The 23,951-nt window shown below is 41.9% G+C and overlaps 1 protein-coding gene across 14 annotated transcripts in view; it reads right to left on the bottom strand.

The window, feature by feature from the left end:
* PLD5 (phospholipase D family member 5) overlaps positions 1–23,951 on the bottom strand; it is a 438,248-nt gene that overhangs the window by 42,450 nt on the left and 371,847 nt on the right. For all 14 annotated transcript variants that reach the window (XM_055233749.1, XM_055233751.2, XM_055233752.2 and 11 more), the window contains one exon: positions 2,028–2,225. In XM_055233749.1, the coding sequence (XP_055089724.1) occupies positions 2,028–2,225 (198 nt within the window). The remainder of the gene's footprint in view (positions 1–2,027; positions 2,226–23,951) is intronic.

Below are 23,951 nucleotides of genomic sequence, written 5' to 3' on the forward strand. Positions count from 1 at the left end.
TGTTCATTAATTCATCTATTTTTTGCCATTTCCAATTTGTTTTTCTACTGGACCTGACCAAGCGATCCATGCTTGGCATGTAGTGTCACTCTGTGACCCTCTGGATTAAAGATTCCTTGGCAAATTTTCTATTGCTGCTCATCCACAAATTGGGAATACTCCTTGGCCTCCTGGTCTTATAGGGTCATCTTGAGATGAATTGAAAATGTCTATATAATTTATATTTATGTTTTGTTAGTAAAATGCCCTATAATATGCTACTCGCTACTCCATTCTTGACCTCCTCCATACAAAAATGTTATTTTACCTCTAGCTGATGAACATCCTTCATAGTCTATTTTCTGCTCTTCACATTTATGCGAATTTGTTGTTTAAGACAACTTGAACTTTGTCTTTTCTTTCTATTGTTACACTTCTAAATTTTCTGCTGGTGTTTTCATTTGAACAGGTAGAAAGGATACAATTCACTTATTTATCTTCAATAAAATGCTGTTTAGTGACATAAAAGTTGTTGGCATAAAAGCACCGATATCAACCAAGGTCGAAATAGCAATATTAAGTTGGGAGCATGACTTAGAGAAGTTGATCTGAACATCAGGATAATTTCTGAAGCTTGCTTCAAATAAACATTCTAAGATCTCATCTCAGATCCAGTGGATAAGATCCTGGGTGGGGACAGGGGACACTGTAAATCTGCACTTTAAACAGACTTCCTAGCCAATTCTTAAGTACAGTAAGTCCTCGCTTAATGACGTCGACAAGTTCTTGAATACTATGACTTTAAGCGAACTGATGTATGATGAAAACAATTTTACCGTAGGCTAATATAAATGAGAGTTAAGTTGCTATGGCTTATTTCTGGTCCCAAAAACAGCATCAAACTTCTAAAGACCAAAACACTTTCAATATTAAACATTGAAACAAAAGTGAGCTATACATACATTTAAGAAAGACTAATAAAAACAAGTAAAATAATTATTTACCCTCTTACTCCAGTTCAGGGTCACGGGTGGCCGGAGCCCATCGCAGCCGGGACCCCTGTGGACAGGATGACATCCCATCACAGGGCACACTCACACACACATTCACACTCGCTCACACTGGGACCACATAGATCTGCCAGTTCATTCCGCTTGCACAGCTTTGAGATGTGGGAGGAAACAGGAGTACCCGGCAAAAACCAACACAGACAGGTGGAGAATGTGCAAACCCCACACACACAGTGGCCCCGCCGAAAATCAATTGTTTTTTTTCTTATCAACATGATAATGAATGGGCATTGAAGAAAACAATGTTATTGAAGGATCTACTGTACTACAGTTTGAGGACTAGGACTGTAGGCCCAGATATTTACATTGCCCCTTTCCAGTAACATCTCTGGATAGCTGTGGCATGTGCCCAGCTGGGTAGTGGACTGGGAAGGTGAGGGTGGGTGGAGGGTGTGGCTAATGGTTCTTAGCAGAGTCAGAGGCCTGAAGCTGTGCCAGGAGCACTGTCCTGTTTTGTGGGCCTCTTGCCCGCTTGCCCCAACCAGGTACAGCAGCTCTGCTTTTGTCTGATCTATATACTGAGATTCCCTCAGATTTGTCTCATCAGAGGGTTCTGATAAAAACAAGTCTGAAAAATCAATGTAGGGCATTGAAAATAGGCTAATAGGCTCTGGTGTCAGAAGAGCTGGGTGCTGGCGCCGCTCTTAGCATGTCCCATCGGATGGGCTTTTTGCTAGTAGGTAAGGTCGATACCTTCATTTGCAAAATGGTCACAACCCCATACCTAGCTTACAGGGTGATTGAGGGAATCAAATCAGATAACTCAAGGTATCTGACACAAGGAATGATGATCAAGATTTATTATGTTTGAGGGTATGATTGTGTGTAAGGGTGGACACATTTTAACTCTTCACGTCATGGAATAGAACCACTGTAATTCGTTTTTGCCCAATATGAGATCACACTTAAACATTCCAACTTAATAAAGAGCCTTTGGAGGAAGAAGGAAAAGGGGAGGAGAAAGGGAAAACAACTCACCGACACAAATGCTTGAGATTTGGTTTCATTCAACTGAAGTTGCAATTTCTTTTCATTGTCATAGACTCCATAGAGTCTTTTGGACCAGGTTTGAGGCACTCTGCTTTTGAATTTTAATGAACTATATAGAGCAAATATCCTTTGTAAATCTAGGACCAGGCAGCTGCAGTTGTAGAAGATGACACCGAGTTCTTTCATCTGTGAAATTAAAATTGAAAGCATCAATGCCATGTGTGTCTTACGGTGTTATTTCCAGAGAAAAAAGGAATGCATAAGAATGAAGTAGTTGTGACATCTTTTTTCTTGCATTTGAAGTAGTAGATATAGTTACATTATGGTACATAGAGGTGATGTGTTATAAAAATGCTAAATATTTAAGTAAAACTTTGCTGGTTTTTTGTATTAGGTCTCTTGCAGATAATTTTCTTATATTCATCTATACTTTTTTTCTTATATTCATCTATACTTTTCATATCAGCTCTTCAGATTTGTTTCCTTAACACTATTTTTTTCTGTATGAATCATTAAATCAGGTGGCAAGAAAAAGGTCAATTTTAATTGCAACATAACAGAATGGCTGGAATCATGGATTCTGGAGTCAGACTGCCTGGATTTAGGTTCTGTTAATAGCTCCACAACTTTCTAGCTGTGTGACTTTGAACAACATATTTAATTTCTGGGCCTCAGCTGCTTCTTCCGTAAAATAGAGATAATAGTATTTCATATGTTGCTATGAGAATTAAAATGGTTAATACATATAAGAAGTGTCTATCACATGGTAATCACTAGCAGTATGTTAGTAATTATTATTCTTATTAATGTTCCACAAGCCTTAAGAGTAATAGACCAATAGAATCTTAAAAGACCACAGAGATCATTTTGTCCACCTCTCTCAAGGCATGGATGAGGAAAGTAAAGCTCACACAAATAAGTAGAAATACTAGCCCCAAGTTAGAGATTTAGTCAGTGGTAAATTAAGAATTGAGTGCAGGTTTTCTGAGCCCTAATCAAATATACTCAGGAACATAGCTATCCTGGCTTCAGTTGAGTCCAGTATCCCTTTGCAAAAATTACAGATGATTTTTAATTCAGTCAATGAAACTACACCATGTCAAATTTTGGTCATGAAAGAACTGCACACAAAAATACATGCTTTCTATGATTTGAACACCCAGTGAGGGGTTATTAGGGAAACCTTGGCTCTCTAAAGACCTGGGGTCCATTGAAAGTAAGCTCCCTTTTTATCCCTTCCTTAAGCTCTTCCCCAAGACTCTTTACTCAGGATGATAGGAGAGGTCATCTACCATGCATGAACCTGTCTCTCTTTGCTCCCAGGACTCCCCAGTACAACCTGCCCTGGAGATCTTTCCATGTTCCTCTGTACAGATCTGTCATCCTTTTCCAGCTCCATGGTAACCACAGGTTAGATGGACACAAGTTGTTTAACCCACTGATATACTTCATTCCTATACTTTCCCTAATGCAAAAATAAAACAATGAGCATCCTGATATATCTTTGTGCACCTTTAATATAGATTCCTAGGGTGAGATGTACAGACACATTATGGACTATTAGCGGGTAAGTGAAAGGAGATAGAGCAGGTAGGACATATCAGTCATGTGCAAAAGGACTGAGGCTAACCAAGGAGGTGAAAGATCTCTACAAAACACTGCTGAAAGAATACAGATGACACAAACAAATGGAAACACATCCCATGCTCATGGATGGGTAGAATCAATATTGTGAAAATGACCATACTGCCAAAAGTAATCTACAAATTCAATGCAATTCCCATCAAAATACCAACATCATTCTTCACAGAACTAGGAAAAACAATTCTAAAATTCATGTGGGACCAAAAAAGAGCCTGCATAGCCGAAGCAAGACGAAGCAAAAAGAACAAATCTGGAGGCATCACATTGCCTGATTTCAAACTATACTATAAGGCCATAGTCACCAAAACAGCATGTTACTGGTATAAAAATAGGCACATAGACCAATGGAACAGAATAGAGAACCCAGAAATAAGCCCAAATACTTACAGCCAACTGATCTTTGACAATGCAAACAAAAACATAAAGTGGGGAAAGGACACCCTATGCAACAAATGGTGCTGGGATAATTGGCAAGACACTGCAGGAGAATGAAACTGGATCCTCATCTCTCATCTTGTACAAAAGTCAACTCAAGGTGGGTCAAGGACTTAATTCTAAGACCTGAAACCATAAAGATTCTAGAATATAACATTGGGAAAACCCTTCTAGACATTGGCTTAGGCAAGGATTTCATGACCAAGTACCCAAAAACAAATGCAATAAAAACAAAAATAAATAGCTAGGACTTAATTAAACTAAAGAGCTTTTGCACGGCAAAAGGAACAGTCGGCAGAATAAACAGACAACTCACAGAGTGGGGGAAAATCTTCACAATCTATATATCTGACAATGGACTAATATCAAGAATCTACAATGAACTCAAATTAGCAAGAAAAAAAAACCCATAAAAAAGTAGGCTAAGGACATGGATAGACAATTCTCAAAAGAAGATATACAAATGGCCAACAAACATATGAAAGAATGCTCAACATCACTAATGATCAGGGAAATGCAAAACCACAATGTGATACCACCTTACTCCTGCAAGAATGGAGTTAATCAAAAAATAAAAAATAAAAAAATAGATGTTGGTGTGGATGTGGTGAACAGGGAACACTTCTACACTGCTGGAGGGAATGTAAACTAGTACAACCACTATGGAAAACAGTGTGGAGATTCCTTAAAGAACTAAAAGTAGAACTGCCATTGGATTCAGCAATCCCATTACTGGTATCTACCCAGAGGAAAAGAAGTCATTATACTAAAAAATACTTGCACATGCATGTTTATAGCAGCACAGTTTGCAACTGCAAAAATGTGGAGCCATCCCAAATGTCCATCAATCAACAAGTGGATAAAGAAACCGTGGTGTATACGCATATGTTGGAATACTACTCAGCCATAAAAAGGAATGAATTAATGGCATTCACAGCAACCTGGATGGGATTGGGGCCTATTATTCTAAGTGGAGTAACTCAGGAATGGAAAACCAAACATCATATGTTTTCACTCATATGAGGGAGCCAAACTATGAGGATGCAAAGGCATAAGAATGATACAACAGACTTTAGGGACTAGGGAGAAACGGGGGAAGGGAAGGGGGTGAGGGATAAAAGGCTACAAATTGGGTTCAGTGTACACTGCTTGGGTGATGAGTGCACCAAAATCTCACAAATCACCACTAAAGAACTTGTGTAATCAAATACCACCGGTTGCTCAAAGACTTATGGAATATAAATAAATAATAAATATAACGAAATCAATGCTATTCAAGCCTAGTAGAGCCAGAGATAGACCCCCATGAAAGTGGATATCAAGGGAATCATTTGACTTTTGAGTCTAAAAGGCAAGTTCAGTGGCCATGATTCACTTTTACTATGTCCAGGTCTCTCTGATTTCTTTTGGTTTCTCCACGTCAGACCCGTGGTGTTTTCAGGTCATTTGCTCACACATGGCAAACACTAATGCTTGGAAAACTGCTTGAAGCTTGGATGAGAATATGCTATTTAAAGTTGGGCATGGAAGGATTGTTTGTTCAAAAGCAGTCTGGGCAATATCGTGAGACCCTGTCTCTACAAAAAAATTAAAAATGAGCTTGGTGTGAAGGCACAAACCTGTAATCCCAGCCACTTGGGAGGCCGAGGTGGGAGGATCCCTTGACCCCAGGAGTTCAAGGCTGCAGTGAACAGTGATTGCCCTACTGCACTCTAGCCTGGGCAGCAGAGCAAGACCATGTCTCAAAGAAAGAAAGAAAGAAAAAAAAAAAACATGCTATTTCCCTATCCACCTTGTTTCTTGGGAGTATTTGTCTGCTAATCTTCATGTGGATGTTTGCCCTCTACTGAGGCTGGGGCAGATGAAAGCCAAAGGCAGTGGCTGTGGATCAAAGCAGCTGCCCCTTCCACACTCCCTGCTAACTCTCTCCTGATGAGTAGAATGATATTAAATGAAGTAGTCGCAGCGCTTTCAGGCTGCTCTTGAAGACGAAAATCAAGCAAACGAAAACAACTATTGCAAGCTCCACCGATCTGAAGAAAGACAACTGCTCTTCAATATGATAGGACGTGATTATTCTGGATAACTATTATTTTGAAAATTGACACCCAGAAGGGTACGAGGATGCCAAATCTGATAGCTCCTCCCTGCCCAGGGAGCACAGGAACTAGAGAGAGACCAATATGGCCTAGTTAGGACACAGCAAGTCACCTATGGAGCAGGCTCTGGAGACAGACTAGTTCCACCACGGGCAAGGCACTTCAGCTCTTCACTTCCCCATCCGAAGATTGGTATGTTTCATAAGATTGCGGTGAAGAATAAATGAAAAGGTGCAGGCAAACATTAGCTCAGTGCCTGGCTCAAACTGCATTAGCTAATGGAAAATTGGGAAGAGTAACATAAAAATGCTTCTGTAATGGCACCATCATTCTGAGTGATGTTTGTCCCTTTAGGTAGGATCAGATGGAGGGAAGAATATTTATGAACATTCTCAGCATGTATCTACCCCAAGAGTCTCTTTATGAAGCATTTATCACCATCAAGATGCAACTTGGCACCGTCTCCCTGGGCACTGTCTAGATTTTCTCTGATTTTTAATAACTCTATTCTAAACAAAGATTTAGTGTTCCATTTCCCCTGTCACATAAACTAAGCTGCTGACTTGCTGTGAGGTTTTATTTGCAACCCCGACATCATTGCATTCTGTGGCTACGTTACAGCTTTAAGACCTGGAGGCAAGGGAGGAAGCCAAGCACTGCCCTCTAAGGATGTAAAGAGAATTACATTTCCTCTGAATATCTTCCTCTCTGCCCTAGAATGACTCAAGCCCATTTCTAGTTTTACGTAGTAGTTCAGGCTGCTGTTGACGATGGGAAAAAAACACCAAACAAACAAGACGGAACAAAACTGGCTTTTGTTTTGCAGCTTTTTCACCCAGAGCAAGAAATTCAGGACAGATTTATGACAAATTTTAAAATGCTGGCAATAGGAAAAATAATATAGAGATCTGGGCTTCTGATGAGTTTCTATGTCTAGATTATCAAAGGGAAAAGAAGTGAAGGTCTGATTGATTTGCTGACAAATTCTTAATTTTTAAAAATAAATTTAAGGAGTACAAGGCAGTTTTGTCACGTGGATATTTTGCTCAGTGGTGAAGTGGGGAGTTTTACTGTAACCATCATCACCTGGATAGTATACATTGTACTCACTAAGTAATTTCTCATCCTTCATCCTGCTCCTATGCTCTCACCCTTCTGAATCTCTAGTGTTGATTATTCTACTCTCTATGTCCATGTGTACACACTATTTAGCTTCCACTTATAAGTAATAACGTGTGGTGCTTGCTTTTGCATTTCTGAGTTGTTTCACTTAAGATAGTGGCCCCCAGTTCCAACCATGTTGCTACAAAAGACATGATTTCATTCTTTTCTGTGGCTAAATAGTATTCCATGTGTATATAGACCAATTTTCTTTATCCAATCATCTGCTGATGAACATCTTTTTTTTTTTTTTTTTTTTTTTTTTTGAGATGGAGTCTCGCTTTGTCGTCCAGGCTGGAGTGCAATGGAGTGATCTTGGCTCACTGCAACCTCTGCCTCCCAGGTTCAAGTGATTCTCCTGCCTCAGCCTCCCAAGTAGCTGTGATTACAGGCTCCTGCCACCACATGTAGCTGATTTTTGTATTTTGAGTAGAGACAGGGTTTCACCACGTTGGCCAGGCTGGTCTCAAACTCCTGACCTCAGGTGATCCACCTGCCTTGGCCTCCCAAAGTGCTGGGATTACAGGCATAAGCCACCGCACCAGGCCTGTTGATGAATACTTTGATTCCACATCTTTGCTACTGTGAATTGTGCTGTGATAAACATACAAAGGCACCTGTCTTTTTGATATAATGAGTTCTTTTGCTTTGCGTAGATACACAGTAGTGGGATTGCTGGATCGAATGGTAATTCTATTTTTAGTTCTTTGAGAAATCTCCACACTGTTTCCATAGAGGTTGTATTAACGTACATTCCCACCAACAGTTTATAAGGATTCCCTTCTCTCCATACCCTCACAAACATCTATTATTTTTTGAATTTTAAATAGTTATCTGAGGACTTGCCAAGGATCAGCCCTCTGCCTGGTGATAGGTTGCTCAGCCCTGTCCAGCCTCTGTGGCTGACCACACGGCACAGAGCATTCTGATGGGCTGCTCTGACTTCCTAGTTCAATCACACAGTTGATTTATGCAGTCAAAAATAAGTTAAATGATTGACTGGTTCAACTGTTTGAATAAAATCATCCTGAAAAAGCTGGATATTTATAGCTAATTATTCTTTGGAAGAGATCGATTTCTTTTTTTACAAAGTGGGCATATTGTTAGTGATGAACCCATGGAGCTGAGAGAGGCTTAATTAAGGTCTCAACAACTGTAGTCCACCGTCAAGAAGCTGTTACCAGGGTAGTTATTTTATTGAAAACTCAAGTTACGGCCGGGCACGATGGCTCATGCCTGTAATCCCAGCACTTTGGGAGGCCGAGGCGGGCGGATCACTAGATCAAGAGATGGAGACCTTCCTGACCAACATGGTGAAACCTCATCTCTACTAAAAATACAAAAAAATTAGCTGGGTGTGGTGGCGCATGCCTGTAGTCCCAGCTACTCGGGAGGCTGAGGCAGGAGAATCGCTTGAACCCGGGAAGCAGAGGTTGGAGTGAACCAAGATCGTGCTACTGCACTTCAGCCTGGCAACAGAGTGAGATTCTGTCTCAAAAACAACAACAACAAAATTCAAGTTATGTCAGTGGTTCCGTTCTCTCTTGCACTATGACATTTTGAAGCACGGGGGACTTTGGTGGGAGTGTTTGGGTTTCATACAATCCAAGGAGATGCTAGTTCTCCCTATGCAGTAGATTGATAAAAAGAGAAGCAATGCTAATGAATTATAGTGCTCACTGTGCACCGGGTACTGTTCTCAATGCTTCATATGTCTACATGTATTTAAACCTCACAACAACCCATGCCGCAGTAAGAAAACCGAGGTACAAAGAGATTAAGGGTCTTCAAGAAAGCTGATACAAGAATACTCAAAAACTATTTTAATGTTTCATCTTCAGGAAGGATTATTGCCAAGTGAAGCACTCGCAAGACTAGGCATTCCCTGTGGGTGGGGGCCAAGTCCTGCTTGCCGTGTGCTTGTCCTCCTGCTTCTGCCCAGGTGTTTTGGGTTTCAAAATAAAAATAAGAATTAGGAGAAATACATAATTACACCAGAAAAATATTTTTCTTTTTCTTTTTTTTTTTTTTTTTTTTTTGAGATGGAGTCTCATTCTGTCACCCGGGCTGGAGTGCAGTGGCGCAATCTCAGCTCATTGCAACCTCTGCCCCCCCGGGTTCAAGCGATTCTCCTGCCTCAGCCTCCTGAGTAGCTGGGATTACAGGAGCACGTCATTATGCATGGCTAATTTTTATTTTTAGTAGAGATAGGGTTTCACCATCTTGGCCAGGATGGTCTCGAACTCATGACCTCAGGTGATCTGCCCACCTTGGCCTCCCAAAATGCTGTGATTACAGGCATGAGCCACCACGCCCAGACTTTTATTTCTTATTTTGTCAAAATTAGTGAAAGGTGGCCATCAAAGAGAATGCAGTGGATGGTGGGGGTTGGGGGGGGGGTAGAAATCATTTTTAGCTAGGTCATGAGAGGCAGCATAAAGAGAGACAGAGTTGGTTTGGTGGGTTTTATTAGTGATGCGGAAACCAGCGCGGGTGTCTGATGGATGCTGTTGTCACCAGAACAGAGAGAGGAGAGGCATTAGCACCGTTCTTTGCTGTAATTCAGAATAATTAATACGAGTTAGCTCAAGCACAGCTCAATTTATCATTTACTGATGCCCAGTTTGTTGTTTCCATGATTTTATAGAAATGTGAACAAGTATTTCTTTAATTTTCTCCACAAGGACAAAAGAACCTGAAACTGGGAGCAGCTCACATGCATCCAGTTAGCTGCTGATTTATATTCTGAGTTGCTGCAGGAAATTTAATTACTAGGAGCTCTAAGTTGATTTTGTTTCTGCCCTCAAGGTGAAATTTTTGTTACGGGGGATAGAAAATCAAGAATTGAATCTTGGGAGCTGAAAGCAGCCGCCTACTCAGAAATGTGCTTACTCTCCCATCCCTTCATTCCCACAGTGGGTGGTTTATACCACTTAACTTCTTGATGTCTTATTTTCCATGTCTACCACACGGGAATCATAATGCCTGCCAGAAGGAACATGACTAATTGAAGAGACAGGGGAGGATGTTAGAATCTTAGAGAACCTTATTTCAAAATTAAGGATACTGATGAGGCAGCAGAATAGGGTCTGGAGGAAGGGAACCTAAGGCTGATTTGAATCAAAAGGAAAACCCCACCTCTCCACACCCAAGTGACAAAAGGATCAGAGGCTATTCCCTTTGCAACCACCCCTCCTTCCCACTCCCCCCTCTCCCCACACCCCCCATACCCCACATACCCCACACCCCACACCTTTTCTCTGCATCACACAAGAGAAATGGAAAGTACCTCTGACTGGTCCCCTCCCTCAACCAATCACACTGGTCAGGGGCCTAGTCTTCATTTGCATAGGGGTATAACTTTGTGACTTCACTTTAGCCTCTGATTGGTCACCCTCCCCAACCAATCAGACATTTGCATAGGGTATAACTTTGACTTCAGCCTCTGATTGGTCACCTTCCCCAACCAATCAGACATCTGCATAGGGTATAACATTGTAACTTCACTTTAGCCTCTGATTGGTCACAGGAGGCAACCAATCAGACTGGTTGTGGGCCACTACTTCATTTATGTAGGGCGTAAACATATAACCAATGGGAAACCTCTAGAGGGTATTCACACCCCAGAAAATTCTGTAACCAGCACTCTTGAGTGGCTTGCTTGAGCCTGCTCCCACTTTGTGGAGTATACTTTTGTTTCAATGAATCTGTGGTTTTTCTTTCATTGCTTTGTTTGCGCATTTTGTCCAATTCTTTGTTCAAAACACCAAGAACCTGGACACCCTCCACTGGTAACACTGAGATGACAAAAGGGGAAGTGACTTGTAAGATCACAGAATAATGTCCCTTCATTCTTCCTTTCCTTCTTCCTTCCTTTCTTCCCTCCTCTCCTTTCTTCCTCCCTTTCACTTTAGTCAATGCTTCATCTTTTATAAGGATCTAAAAACTCTCTAAGGGACAATTATTCATTTGGCATCTTTGAATTCTAGCTAGAAGGAATTCACACAACAATTCTTGGCTTTATCTAGGCAAATGAAAAGCAACAGATAAAACCTTGAGTAGAGTAACTGGAGAATATTAATGGGAGGAATCTTAAAGGAATGGGGCCTGAGAGTGAAATGAGATGAAACAAATTGGAAATGCATATCAGTTATTTCTTGCAGTACTTTAATTTCATCATACTTTAAGACAGTTGAAAATTATGCCAAAATGCCATCGTGGCTCCTCCTGACCTTTCTGCTTTCTGTCGTCTTAGCTTCTTAATGAGCAGTGAGGACGTTGAGGTCATTCCAGTTTCAGTGGGTTGTATTTGATTCCCTTTCCAAATCCCTCGAAGAACATATTCTTTTGACAAAACACTGGGCAAGACCTGAGTGACGGTATTTCCCTTTCAGGTTTGTAAAATAAACATCCCACCCCACTTAGGCACAGGATATTAACAGAAATGTGCATATTAGCCATTAAGCTTGTTTTTATTTAGGAAAAGATGAAATAATAGGTAGAACAAATATTTCCTAATGGAAAATTTGCCTACAGCCATACTATGCTGAACATGCCTGATCTCTGAAGCTAAGCAGGGTCAGGCCTGGTTAGCCCTTGGATAGGAAGATGACTGGGGAAGACTGGGTGATGTAGCCTTTGGTTTTTTTTTTTTTAATAATTAGAAAAAGAAAAATTTAAAAAGTATAAATCTCAGGCTACTTTACAGCCAAGTCATCAAATAATGGTAGGCATGGACAAGTGGATGGAATTTAGTGGGTTTCCATTTGTAGATTATAATTCATAAAACACATTTAGTCTTCAGAGTCTAGGAGAGACCTTGAAGTAGAGAAATGCTGTAAAAATGTTTAGAAAAGGGGGATCTTCCTCTTGCCCCAGAGAAATGTTTTTACTTCTGTGTGTTGCTTCTGATTCATTCCTTTGCGATTTAGAGCATTGCTCGCTGGACTTCTCCTCCTCAACGCCCTCCCTAGGAGCACTGCTTTTCCCACACATACGCCACAGCAGTGGGAGCAACAAGGGCGGGTCTAGCCTTTTGAAAGGAAACCTGACATCTAGATTCCAAGCACCACTGGTTCTCATAGCTTCCCTGTCCGTGAAGTTCCAGAAACATTGCAGAATGATGAAAGAAGACAGTGCTTCTTCTCTGGTCTGCACGACCACTGGGCTAACCTGCAGCCCTGAGTGTAATCGCTGCCCATCCAGAAAGTTTTATCTGTCTTAGTGGATACAACAAGGACTCAGGATTGAATTCCAGCTCTCCAGCCTTCTTGACTTTAGACAATTCCCTTAATCTTTTGTGTTTGTAACTGACAAATTCCTTAGCATTTCTGTAAAGTGAGGTAGTAATAAAACTCATAGGGTTGTTGGGATAATTAAACAATTTACTGTGTGTGTGTGTGTGTGTGTATATACAGACATATGTATATATACACATATATACATATACAGGCATTTATATCCTCACATAAATATATATGTATAGATGTATAATCCACTTAGGACAATGTCTGCTATGTAGAGTAACAGCATTTGCAATTATTAACAGCAGCAATATTATGATAACTGACCAGACATCAGGAGTTATGCTGAGGCACAAGGGCTGGAGTGCACACTTCTGCCATACCTTCTGCTACACCTCCACTCTCCAGGAAAAGGGTCACGGACATGCAGTGACCTGCTGCACCCTGCATATGAAAATTACAAATGCACTTGCCATTCTCTGCTGCTGCCTGACTCAGATTTCCCTTCCTTCTCTTTCTAATTTCAAGAGGAAACTTGCCCATCTACCTGTTTTCCATTTTTCAGCATTGGATGCTAGGAAAACAAATGCAGAGAGGCTTCATAGGATTATTGATGGAAAGATACTGGAGGTGTAAAGTTATCTTCACTTGTAATAGGATGGGCCATTGGCATGAAAATAGTTAACAAGGCTGTCACAAATACAATCCAGGGTCATGATTGAATCTCAGTTCATATTGTAACTTGGTCCTCCTTTTCTCCATCATGACTTTGAGATCCATCCTCTCTCTCTCTCCCAGGGTTTCTACTTTGCCCAGGGCTTTGGCCCGAAGATTAAGTACTTCTACCCTTTTGGAAGCATTAAAAAACATAACTTCCTCCTCCTTTCTACTTCCTACTGACTTACTCCTCCTGTGGCAGGAAGATTGACCTCCCTAGCGAGACTAAGGAAAGAATTTAGCATGCAGAGCATTGGCTCTCCTTCTTTAGGCAGCCTGTTTCCCTAAACTTGTTCCTCGGGGTGGGAGGGTGGAGGAGGAAGTAGCGGCCTGGTCTTTGATTGTTTTGTCCCTGCCCTCCGTGGGGACATACACAACCTGCAGATTTGCAGCTGTGACTCCTTTAACTTTGGCAAATTCATTTCTGAAAATAGAAGTAGGAGTCACAACTTTGACCACACATCTAAACTGCATTTTCCATCCTGGCTTCATAAGTAACTAACTGATAGTTTGTTCACCATCACGCTCAACCTCATTCTCCTATGGCTTTTCCCATGAATTTGAATCAGGTGTGAACACTCCAAGGCACTTCCATTCTGCCTTCCATAAGCAAAACATTCAGTTAGAATTTTATAAAGGTGACATTGACCTTTGTGCTGTATCATAATGTACTCTTGACTTATACCCGTCACTTGTAGACTGGTCGTATTTTTCATTTTAGTATTCACCATGCCCTCCCCATAGTGCTTTGAATGGGGCAGCTGCTCAAGGTGTTCCAACGTCGTTTGAGAAATTGATATTCTAACCTCACAGTATGGGCCTGAGTATGGAAATACAGCTGAGATGAACTGAATCCTTGTCTAATCCTTTTGTTAATTTCTAGAGCGAAACTCCCACAAAACACCCAAAGCACTACTCTGTTGAGGATGTGGTACCATGTGTGTGTTTCTGTGGTGCATCTGACTCCTTTCAATACATATCCAACCAACTTCTCTTTCAAACTTCACATGGGAATGCTTTAGAAAGTGTCAATATTCAAAAACAGGGTAAGATTTGAAATCTCGGAACCTTATGTAACAATTTCCCATTAAAGGGATCAATGTACTTGCAAAGTGATTTGTCTCAAAATCAATGTTTCCGTTAATGGAAGGAAGTCATCTTAAGTATCCGGGATGGGAGACAGTCCAATAGCTGCTTGGCAACTGGCTGGTTGAAGGCTATAAAATACAGAACATTTCACTGGGCTTGAACAGGGATAGGTGTGTGGGGCTGAGAAAACTTATGCAAATAGTTTACTATTGTTTCCCCATGAATATAACCTGTGGAGTCCTAATGAGGAAAAAGAAGTCAGGCTGGCAGCAGCAGGGGAAAACAGAAAGAAAAAGGAGATAAGCTACAAATCTGCCTTTCTTCATGGTCCAGGACACATAGCCCTCCTGGGCAAATAACTCACAATCTTCCTATACCAGCTATCACTAGATACTCAGCTGATTGGGAAATGCAAGTTAGCTCACTGTAACTTAGGCATTATCATTACTGTACGAAGCCCTCTCCAGCACACAGCGCAAGTACCGTCCTATAAAATCCCCAGTAACCCTTTCTCTCTTTGCGCTCAGCTCTTCTCTTGCTGGCCTGCCCACTGCTTCCTTGCAACATATACTTTCCTACTTTCTCTAATAAATCTGCCTTTCTTTACCTACAACCGTCTTGGTAAATTCTTTTTTCCTGCCATGCTACTAGCTCCAGAGAGTCACTACCTGTGACACAACCAATATTGTCTTAAAAAACAGCCACAATAATAACACATTTTAGGGATATCCTATTTGGAACCAGATTGACAATCTGATGGGGTGGAAATGTTTCCAGCAATCTTGGAGGAGGAAATGTGTTGAAGATTTTCCATTAGCCAACCCAGTGTGGTTCAAACTTGCAAGATTCTTTGGGGAGAATCATCCCATAAAGTACAGCCAAGTGTACCATGAGCAGCCGGGCAATAGGATCCCATTGATCATAAACCTGGGCTGACAGCATCTTCAAAAATGCATCAAAGCCACAGAGACACTAAATACCAATGGCAGAGAAAGCTGCCCCTTAAGTATCACCTGATGGAAGAAAGTAATGCCACTGAATGTGGGGGAAAAAAAGAAAAAAAAGAGAAAAGGCCAGATGCTTTGTTTGCCCATTTGAAAATTCTCATTTGGATTGAAAATGAAAGTTTAATTATTCAGTTCTTTCCACATGCTTATGGGTTACTAAGACATGGCTGTCATCAATAATTTAAATGAATTAGACATCTGAGGGTAGTTATAGCACAGAAAGCAGTCTGGTAACCAAACATTACCAGAACAATGTGTGCATCCCACGTATAATTATCAAATGATAATTTTGCCAATCTTACAAGCAATGCAATTTTTATAAAAAGGTGACAACTGCTTAGTTCATAGACTGGTACCCCAGATTTATAAATAATTTAATCCAATAATTAAATACTGAGCATCTCTCACATACAAGACACTGTATTAAGAAGCAGGATAAACAATGAGCACGTCCTGATGCCTGAAATATATGGGTGTGCATGGGTGGTTGGAGGATGCAAGAGTGATGGCAGTTGGGAAAGGAGATTAAAAAAACAAGCATACAATGAGTTATAAAACAAAGCAGAATCTGAAAAGCAGCTTAGGGAAAATAGCACCAACATTCTGTAGGATTCAAGTAAGGGAAATATTGCCTTAGATTAGAAGGGATTTTTTTTTTTTTCAGAATCACATTCTTTATTAGAAGTCCCCTCGAAGAACACTGGAAGAAAATATATGATACAAAATAGTTTTTCAGGTAGAATACTATCCATCACTGACTATAGTAATTGCAAGAGATTTTATAAAGGTCCAAGGTGGAAATAAAGCACATGTTTTTCTGTAAATATATCAGCAACAGTCAACAAATATGATCCAGCATGCAAATTATAAAATGAAACTTCTCTCAACTCGTGGTCTGGAGAAAGGCCAATCTGCTCACGTGGGGCTACATCCCATATCCTCCAACAATCACTCCATTGCTGGAATTACCCTTTTTCTTGGGGATGGTACTGTATGAGCATCTCTGGGGAAAGAGTCTTTACATACTTCTGTGTAAAGAAGAACCACACACTGAAGGACCACACACCTGTGCCTCTTACTCCTACCTGCCAGTATTAAACCTCTCAGGAGCCACAACTGTGTAAGAACTAAATGGTTTGATATTATGAGCAAAGTTTGGTTTCCCTATCTCAAATTTCACACTTTTTCTATTTTTCATGCTAATAAATTTAGGGTAGGCCGTTTTAGGACCTACTGTCACATCTGACTCAAGCATGCTACTCACTTTTTGCAGACCTGAATGCTGGAGAGAGGGACACTGAAAATCTCATTGTTTGATTCATGTGACAACACTGCAAGGGTTTTCAGGTTTTCATGCTTATTATGGACACTTTCAAAACTTGTCAGTAACCCCAGGTCCGCCTGCAAATACTACTGTGTTATTTCACAAAGCAGACTTTTCTAAGGTGAAAATATGGTCTCGATTTTGGCTTTCGTTTTCAGTTTTTAAAAATCTTTCTTTTCAATTAGTAGCCTGCCATGAATTGCAACTTGTTTCATTCCCAAGAAATGCTTATATTGTTCCAATTCAGAAAATAAATTTCTCCTCTGCTTTTCCTCCTTCCTGGTCACTGCAAAGGATTCTGAGATGTGCATTTCACACCCCATGGCAGTGTCTTCAACTTGCTTTTCTAAGGGTTCAGAGTTTGCTCAGCCACCTGAGTAGCTGGGACTACAAGTACATACCACCATGCCTGGCTAATTTTTGTATTTTTAGTAGAGAAGGCTACTAAACCCAGGCTGGTCTCGAACTCCTGGGCTCAAGTGACCAGAGCAGCTCTTGAGCTGCTTCTTATGCCTAGCTGCAGCTTGTTCAATGGGCATCAGGGTGATCTCAGCGGTTGGGGGAGACCCTGCACTGGGGACACAGTAGCTCAGTATCCTTTTCACAGAACAGAGCCACATCTGACTGTGCTTCCTGCAGACAGGCTTCTCTCCTTGCAGTTTCCTCTTGCACCTTGTGGTGGTGAGAAACTGCCTAGCAATATTGGTCAGGTGGCATAACTGGAGGTTCCTCTTGAGGTTCTTGTCAGGGCAGTGATGGAGGCAGACAGGACAGGGAGAGATGTCCTATAGATCTTACCAGCACTGGTGGATGCAGGCGCCTCAGATGTAGTGCTTGCAATCAGTGGTCATTGGGTCTCTCAGGTAGTCCAGAGAGATGGAGCATCTGGCCTCTGCTTGCCGCTTGGCCAGGGATTCTACAGAGGCCATTGGCAGGGAAGATTTCTGTCTGAAGAGACTCTTCTGTAGGTGTGATTCTCCTGCAACTTAGGATCTTAGGATCTCTTGCAACGAGGAAAAGTGGAAGCTGATGACTCCTTGGTCTTTTCTTGCCTTCCTGGCAAGCAGTACCTAGGAAGGTACAGCCACTACGTGTGCTTCTGCATTGTAGGAAAACAACCTATTCCATGGCCAGCGTGATGCCATCTTGAAGTAAAACCGCCATGAGGACCAATGTTTGACTCCTGCATACCAACGTGTTTGGCACAAGGTCTTTTGCAGCAAGATCTTCAAACAATGCCCACATCATAGATAATCCTACATAGATAACCCCTCATAAAGATGCTTATCTAACCTCCACAGTGGTTACAAGAAAGTCTGAGAGTTCTTGCAGCTTTCAGCTGAACATATTATGTCCCAAAACCTTGCCATATAAGGGATACTTTCTGAGGCTGGGCACGGTGGCTTATGCCTGTAATCCCAATACTTGGGGAGGCTGAGGCAGGTGGATCACTTGAGCCCAGGAGTTCAAGACCAGCCTGGGTTTAGTAGCCTTCTCTACTAAAAATACAAAAATTAGCCAGGCATGGTGGCATGTACGTGTAGTCCCAGCTACTCAGGTGGCTGAAATGGGAGGATCACTTTAGCCCAGGGGGCTGAGGTTGTGGTGGGCCAGGATCACACCACTGCACTCCAGCCTGAGTAAGAGAGCAAGACCCTGTCTCCAAAAATGAATAAGTAAATCAATAAAGGATATTTTCTGGAAGGTGGTGCAAGGACCCGCCACCTTGGGGCCAGCTGAGACAGTTTCTGTTTCTACAACCCTATTAAAAATTTTTTTTTTTTTTTCGGAGAAACTGGGTTTGTCAGCCTTTTTCTTTATCCTCTCAGGCCCCTTGGCCTTAGACGATGGGCTGCATAGACCTGATTACTAGGGAACATGCTTACTTCCTGTTAGTTCCAGAGGGAGCCTCCAAGAGGCGCCACAGCTCACAGGTGATGGCAGGCTTTCCCGTCATCTTCTTTTCCTATATTTAATGATCCACCAGAATTGAAGGTCAGCTGTGGAGCCCTTGTGGTCAGCAGAGAAGCACAATTCCAAGTCCCTCTGTGGTTTCGGTGAACACTCTGCTAAGGCCTTGGCTCTGTGCTGGGTGAGGGAGCTGCCCTGTGTCTCTGAGGCTTGGGTAGTGCTATCAGCATTGCCCACCCTGAACTGCTGGCTCCTTCCTTTTCTCACAGAGATGACTTGTCTTTGTAGATCCACATCTGAAGACACAATACAGCCTAGGTTCTCCATTCACTGCTATGGTCAGAACCTGCTTGGTTTGGAATTACAATCCTGCAGGGAGGTTCCTTTCAAGGTCCCATTGGACAGACTCCAAATGCAACCACCCGCTGTAAGATGACAGGCTCCCAATGACATTTTCCATCTTCCTCTCTGACTGCATCTTCTGTGAGGGGCATCCAAGATTTGACTCCTTGTCCCTTGTTCCCAACTCCTCCTACCTTTCCACTGAAACTCTTCCATCATTGATCTGATTTCTGACTCCATTGAATACTTTGAAAAGTCTGCACCTTGTCTTTCTTAAGCAGGTAGATGTGTGCTTTGGGGACTGGTCTTGACCTCCTTCTCAGGCAGTTTTAATTCCTTCTATTCCCCAAAAGATATTTTCAGAATGTGTTTTTACGTCTGTTTTGTGAGTTTATAAACTTATCCTGTAGTTCTCAACATCCACAGGCTCATGTGAAGCAAGTAAGCTCTCAGTAGCAACATCCGTCCTTCCTCTGACCTCATTCTGGAAGTGGTAGCTCTGCAGAAATTTTGGAGAAGGGAAGGGGAACGCTAAGACTGAGCAATGCCAAGGCAGGTATAGGAGCAGCCTCCCCTAGAATGAATCAGAATTCTGCTTTTAAGGAGCACTAGATTTGTAGTTTACATAAATCTACCTGCTGCCTCTGACATTTTGTGAGTTCCTCAATAATCTTGCATCTCCACTTCCAGATTTGATCTTTCTTCGGATCTTTATATTCATATATACAACATCTATTTCACATCTCATTCATTGACAGCTCATCCACTCACATATTCAATCAACAAAATCACTGAGTGCTCACTGTCCATCAAGTCTGACCAGAAGCCTGGATCACAAGGACAGTAGTGTATTCCTCGCCAGCTGGGAGCTATGGCACAGAGGGGAGAGAGAGGAACAACAGAAAGGTTTTGGCCTCCTCTTCAACAAGATTTCATCTCATCAGAGGACAGCTTAAGGCTTTTTCTTTTGTCAGGAGCATAAATGCCACCTGTACTCCAGAACTATCTGCTGTAAAAGGTTTGAAAAGTAAAATGAGACGTGCTGTATAAAAGAGAAAAGCCTTCTGTGGTAGGATGGTTGTGAGGTGACTTCTCTGTTTGCCTTTCTAAAAGAAATCCTTCTTAATGGCTTTTTGATGAACCTTCTCAAATAGTCTACATAGATAAGAGCAGACATTTATCTGACTTACATGTGGCCTGTACAAAATATTCCCCTTTGTATATTTCCAAATGGGAGCAACGTACGTATTCTACAGCTGCCTATTTTTCCACTTAATTTTGTCCTATATCAGCACATATACTTTATATATTCTAAGATGTGTTGCCAATGCTAAGAAAAGGACTGACTGGGAAATCGTTAAATAGGATGGCTGTTTTCTATCCATTTCTTTACACTAATGTTTCCCTAGAAAGGATTTTTAACCTCTGGATCATGCATGGAGTACAAATGCTGTACAGTGTAGAGCTGCGTCTCTCTCTCTCTCTCTCTCTCTCTGTCTCTCTGTCTGACAGAGTCTTGCTATGTTACCCAGGAAGGAGTGTAACCTCTGCCTCCCAGGTTCAAGCGATTCTCCTGCCTCAGCCTCTTGAGTAGCTGGAATTGCAGGCACCCACCACCATGTTGGCTGATTTTTAGTAGAGATGGGGTTTCACCATGTTGGCCAGGCTGTTCTTGAACTCCTGACCTCAAGTGATCTGCCCGCCTCGGCCTCCCAAAGTGTTGGGATTACAGGCATGAGCCACCGTGCCTGGCCTTTTTTTTTTTTCTCTCTCTCTTTTTGAGACAGAGTCTCCCTTGGTCGCCCAGGCTGGAGTACAGTGGTGTGATCTCGGCTCACTGCAACCTCCATCTCCTAGGTTCAAGCGATACTCCTGCCTCAGCCTCACAAGTAGTTGGAACTACAGGTACCTGCCATGAAGCCAGCTATTTTTTTTTCTTTTTTTTGTATTTTTAGTAAAGGTGGGGTTTCACCATACTGGCCAGGCTGGTCTCAAACTCCTGACCTCAAATGATCCACCTACCTCAGCATCTCAAAGTGCTGGGATTACAGAGATGAGCCACTGCACCCTGCTAGAGCTGTGTGTTTCTAAGGGGAGAGTCCATAGATAGGCTTTTGCCAAGTATTCTGTGATTAAAATAGCTCATAGTTTGGTGAATGACTGGTGAATTAAGTGGATGTGAAATCGCCTCATGGAAGTGATGAAATTTCAAAAAGATCTTGAAGGATCTTAAAACTGTATTTATAGTTTCAACTGGCAGAGTCAGGAAGACATTCCCAGCAGAAAAACAGCATAAACAAAGGTTGGGAGGTGAGAAATATCAGAAACATAAACCCTGAGGAGGGAAAGTCCTGGTGAGTGGTCGGCTCCAGATGGCAAGGACTATACCTTAAGGAGTGGGTGCTTGTCTTTTATCTTAGGAGTCGGAAATGCAGCTGCCTCAGGGACCAGAACAAACATACAAGGTAAACACATGACTAGAGGGGGCTGAGACTGAACCAGGAAGCATATGCCCCACATGACGACATTCAAATTTTATATTTTATTTCTTTTCTTTTCTTTTTTTTTTTGAGTCAGAGTCTTGACCTGTCACCCAGGCTGGAGTGCAGTGGCGTGATCTCAGCTCACTGCCACCTCCCCTTCCAGGTTCAAGCGATTCTCATGCCTCAGCTTCTCAAGTAGCTGAGACTACAGGCACCTGCCACCACGCCTGGCTAATTTTTATATTTTTAGTAGAGATGGGGTTTTGCCATGTTGACCAGGCTGGTCTTGACTCCTGACCTTAAGTGATCTGCCCACCTTGGCCTCCCAAAATGTTGGGATTACAGGTATGAGCCACCACACCCAGCCTCAAATTTTATTTTTTAAAAAAAATATTATTAAACCAAAATTTCTGCAGGCTGGGAGCCACCACACCCAGCCTCAAATTTTATTTTTTCTTAAAATATTATTAAACAAACCAAAATTTCTGCAGGCTGGGTTGGCCCTCACACCATAAGTCAGCTTGGGGTATTAAGTGATATAATATTACTCAATTTCTCTGAGGCTGAATTAGAAAGAAAAGAAACTAGAAGCAGAGTATAGAAGAGACAACGAAGTCCCAAACCACAGACACACGAGGTAATTGAGGTAGCACCTGGGGAATGAATGGGTATGTGGGGATAGAGAATGAAAAGAGGTTGGGTGCGTGGCTCATGCCTGTAATCCCAGCACTTTGGGAGGCTGAGGTGGGAGGATCACTTGAGGTCAGGGGTTTGAGACCAACCTGGCCAACATGGTGAAACCCCATCTCTTCTAAAAATACAAAAATTAGCTGGGTGTGGTGGCACGTGCCTGTGGTCCCAGCTATTCAGGAGGCTGAGGCAGGAGGATCACTTGAACCTGGGAGGCAGAGGTTGAAGTGAGCTGAGATTGTGCCACTGTGCTCCAGCCTGAGTGACAGAGTGAAACCCTGTCTCAAAAATAAATAAATAAATAAATAAAGAGAATGGAAAGAGACAAAGCTGACTCCTGGGTTTCTTAAGTGGGTGGCTTGAGTGAACAATAGACATAGCGAATCTGATGCAGCCATGGTGAGTTGTAGTACATTTGGGAAATCCAAATAGTGATATGAATATTAATGATAGTAAAAAGAGTTAACAAGAATTTGGGCTTTTACTGTTTTATAAGTTTTCTATGTATTAAGTCACTTAGTCCTCAGAACAACTATGTTAGGTAGATATTAAAACTATTATTAACCCACAGCTAACACATGGTGCAACGGAGGCCCAGAGCAGTTAACACCAAATGCTTAGTAAAGGATGGTACTAGAATGTGAACACAGACAGAGCAGCTCCAGGATCCACACCCTCAACCACTATGCTCTGTATCCCCCTGGGTGGGTTGGTGACTCTGATCTAGGAGTTCAAGGGAGGGATCAGAGATCGTGACATAAACGTGAGAACCATCTCCCAGAAATAAAGGCTGTCACTTCAAGAGTAGACAGTTCCCTCAGAAAGACTAGGCAAGCTCTTCAGGATGTTATTAGCACATTTGTCTATTAATATATGTCCCTCATTGAGGACAATGACCTTGTTTGTCCTGCTGACTGCTGTAATTCCAGTACCTAGTATGTCGTGGATGTTTGATAAATATATGTTGAATAAGGGAATGAAATCTCAGGGAACACCATTATCTGAGGGAAGAACTCAGTATTTAAGAACCCACAACAGGAGACAAAGAAGAACTAGTGAAAAGGATAGGAGATGAATCCAAAGATTCAGTGCCATAGATGATAAGAACATATTTTTTTTTAATTTTTAAAAATGGAGGACGATTTCAAGAAGAGAGCAACATGGGCCATCCAACAGGAAGTCTCATAAGAGAACTGAAGAGTCCACTTTTCTGTCTTGCCCTGTCGCCCAGGTTGGAGTACAGTGGCACGATCTCGCATCACTGCAACCTCCACCTCTTGGGTTTAAGTGATTCTCCTGCCTCAGCCTCCCGAGTAGCTGGGATTATAGAAGCACACCAGCACCACATCCAGCTAATTTTTGTATATTTAGTAGAGACAGGGTTTTGCCAAATTGGCCAGGCTGGTCTCGAACTCCCGGCCTCAAGTGATCCACTTGCCTTGGCCTCCCAAAGTGTTGGGATTACAGGCGTGAGCTACCACACCCTGCCATTTGCCAATTTACTTAAAAGTATATAGGAAAGTTTTCTGTGTTTCTAAGAGGCTGTTCTTAAAGTTGAACAGGGGTTAGAGATGGAAAGTGGGGAGTCCCAGAGGAATTCATCAATGAAGCTGATTGATCATGATGTCATCATTATCAGTGTTTCTTACCAAGCTCAAGAGTGAAGGTGGAGCACGGAAGGGAAAGTGAGTTTTTAGACTCTTATTTGTGTGTTGTTACCCTTTGCTCACAGTTCACTTTCTTTTCTTCCTGGCATTAAACATTTCT

This window comes from Symphalangus syndactylus, chromosome 19 (assembly GCF_028878055.3).
Source record: "Symphalangus syndactylus isolate Jambi chromosome 19, NHGRI_mSymSyn1-v2.1_pri, whole genome shotgun sequence".
In the NCBI taxonomy this organism is placed as follows: domain Eukaryota; kingdom Metazoa; phylum Chordata; class Mammalia; order Primates; family Hylobatidae; genus Symphalangus; species Symphalangus syndactylus.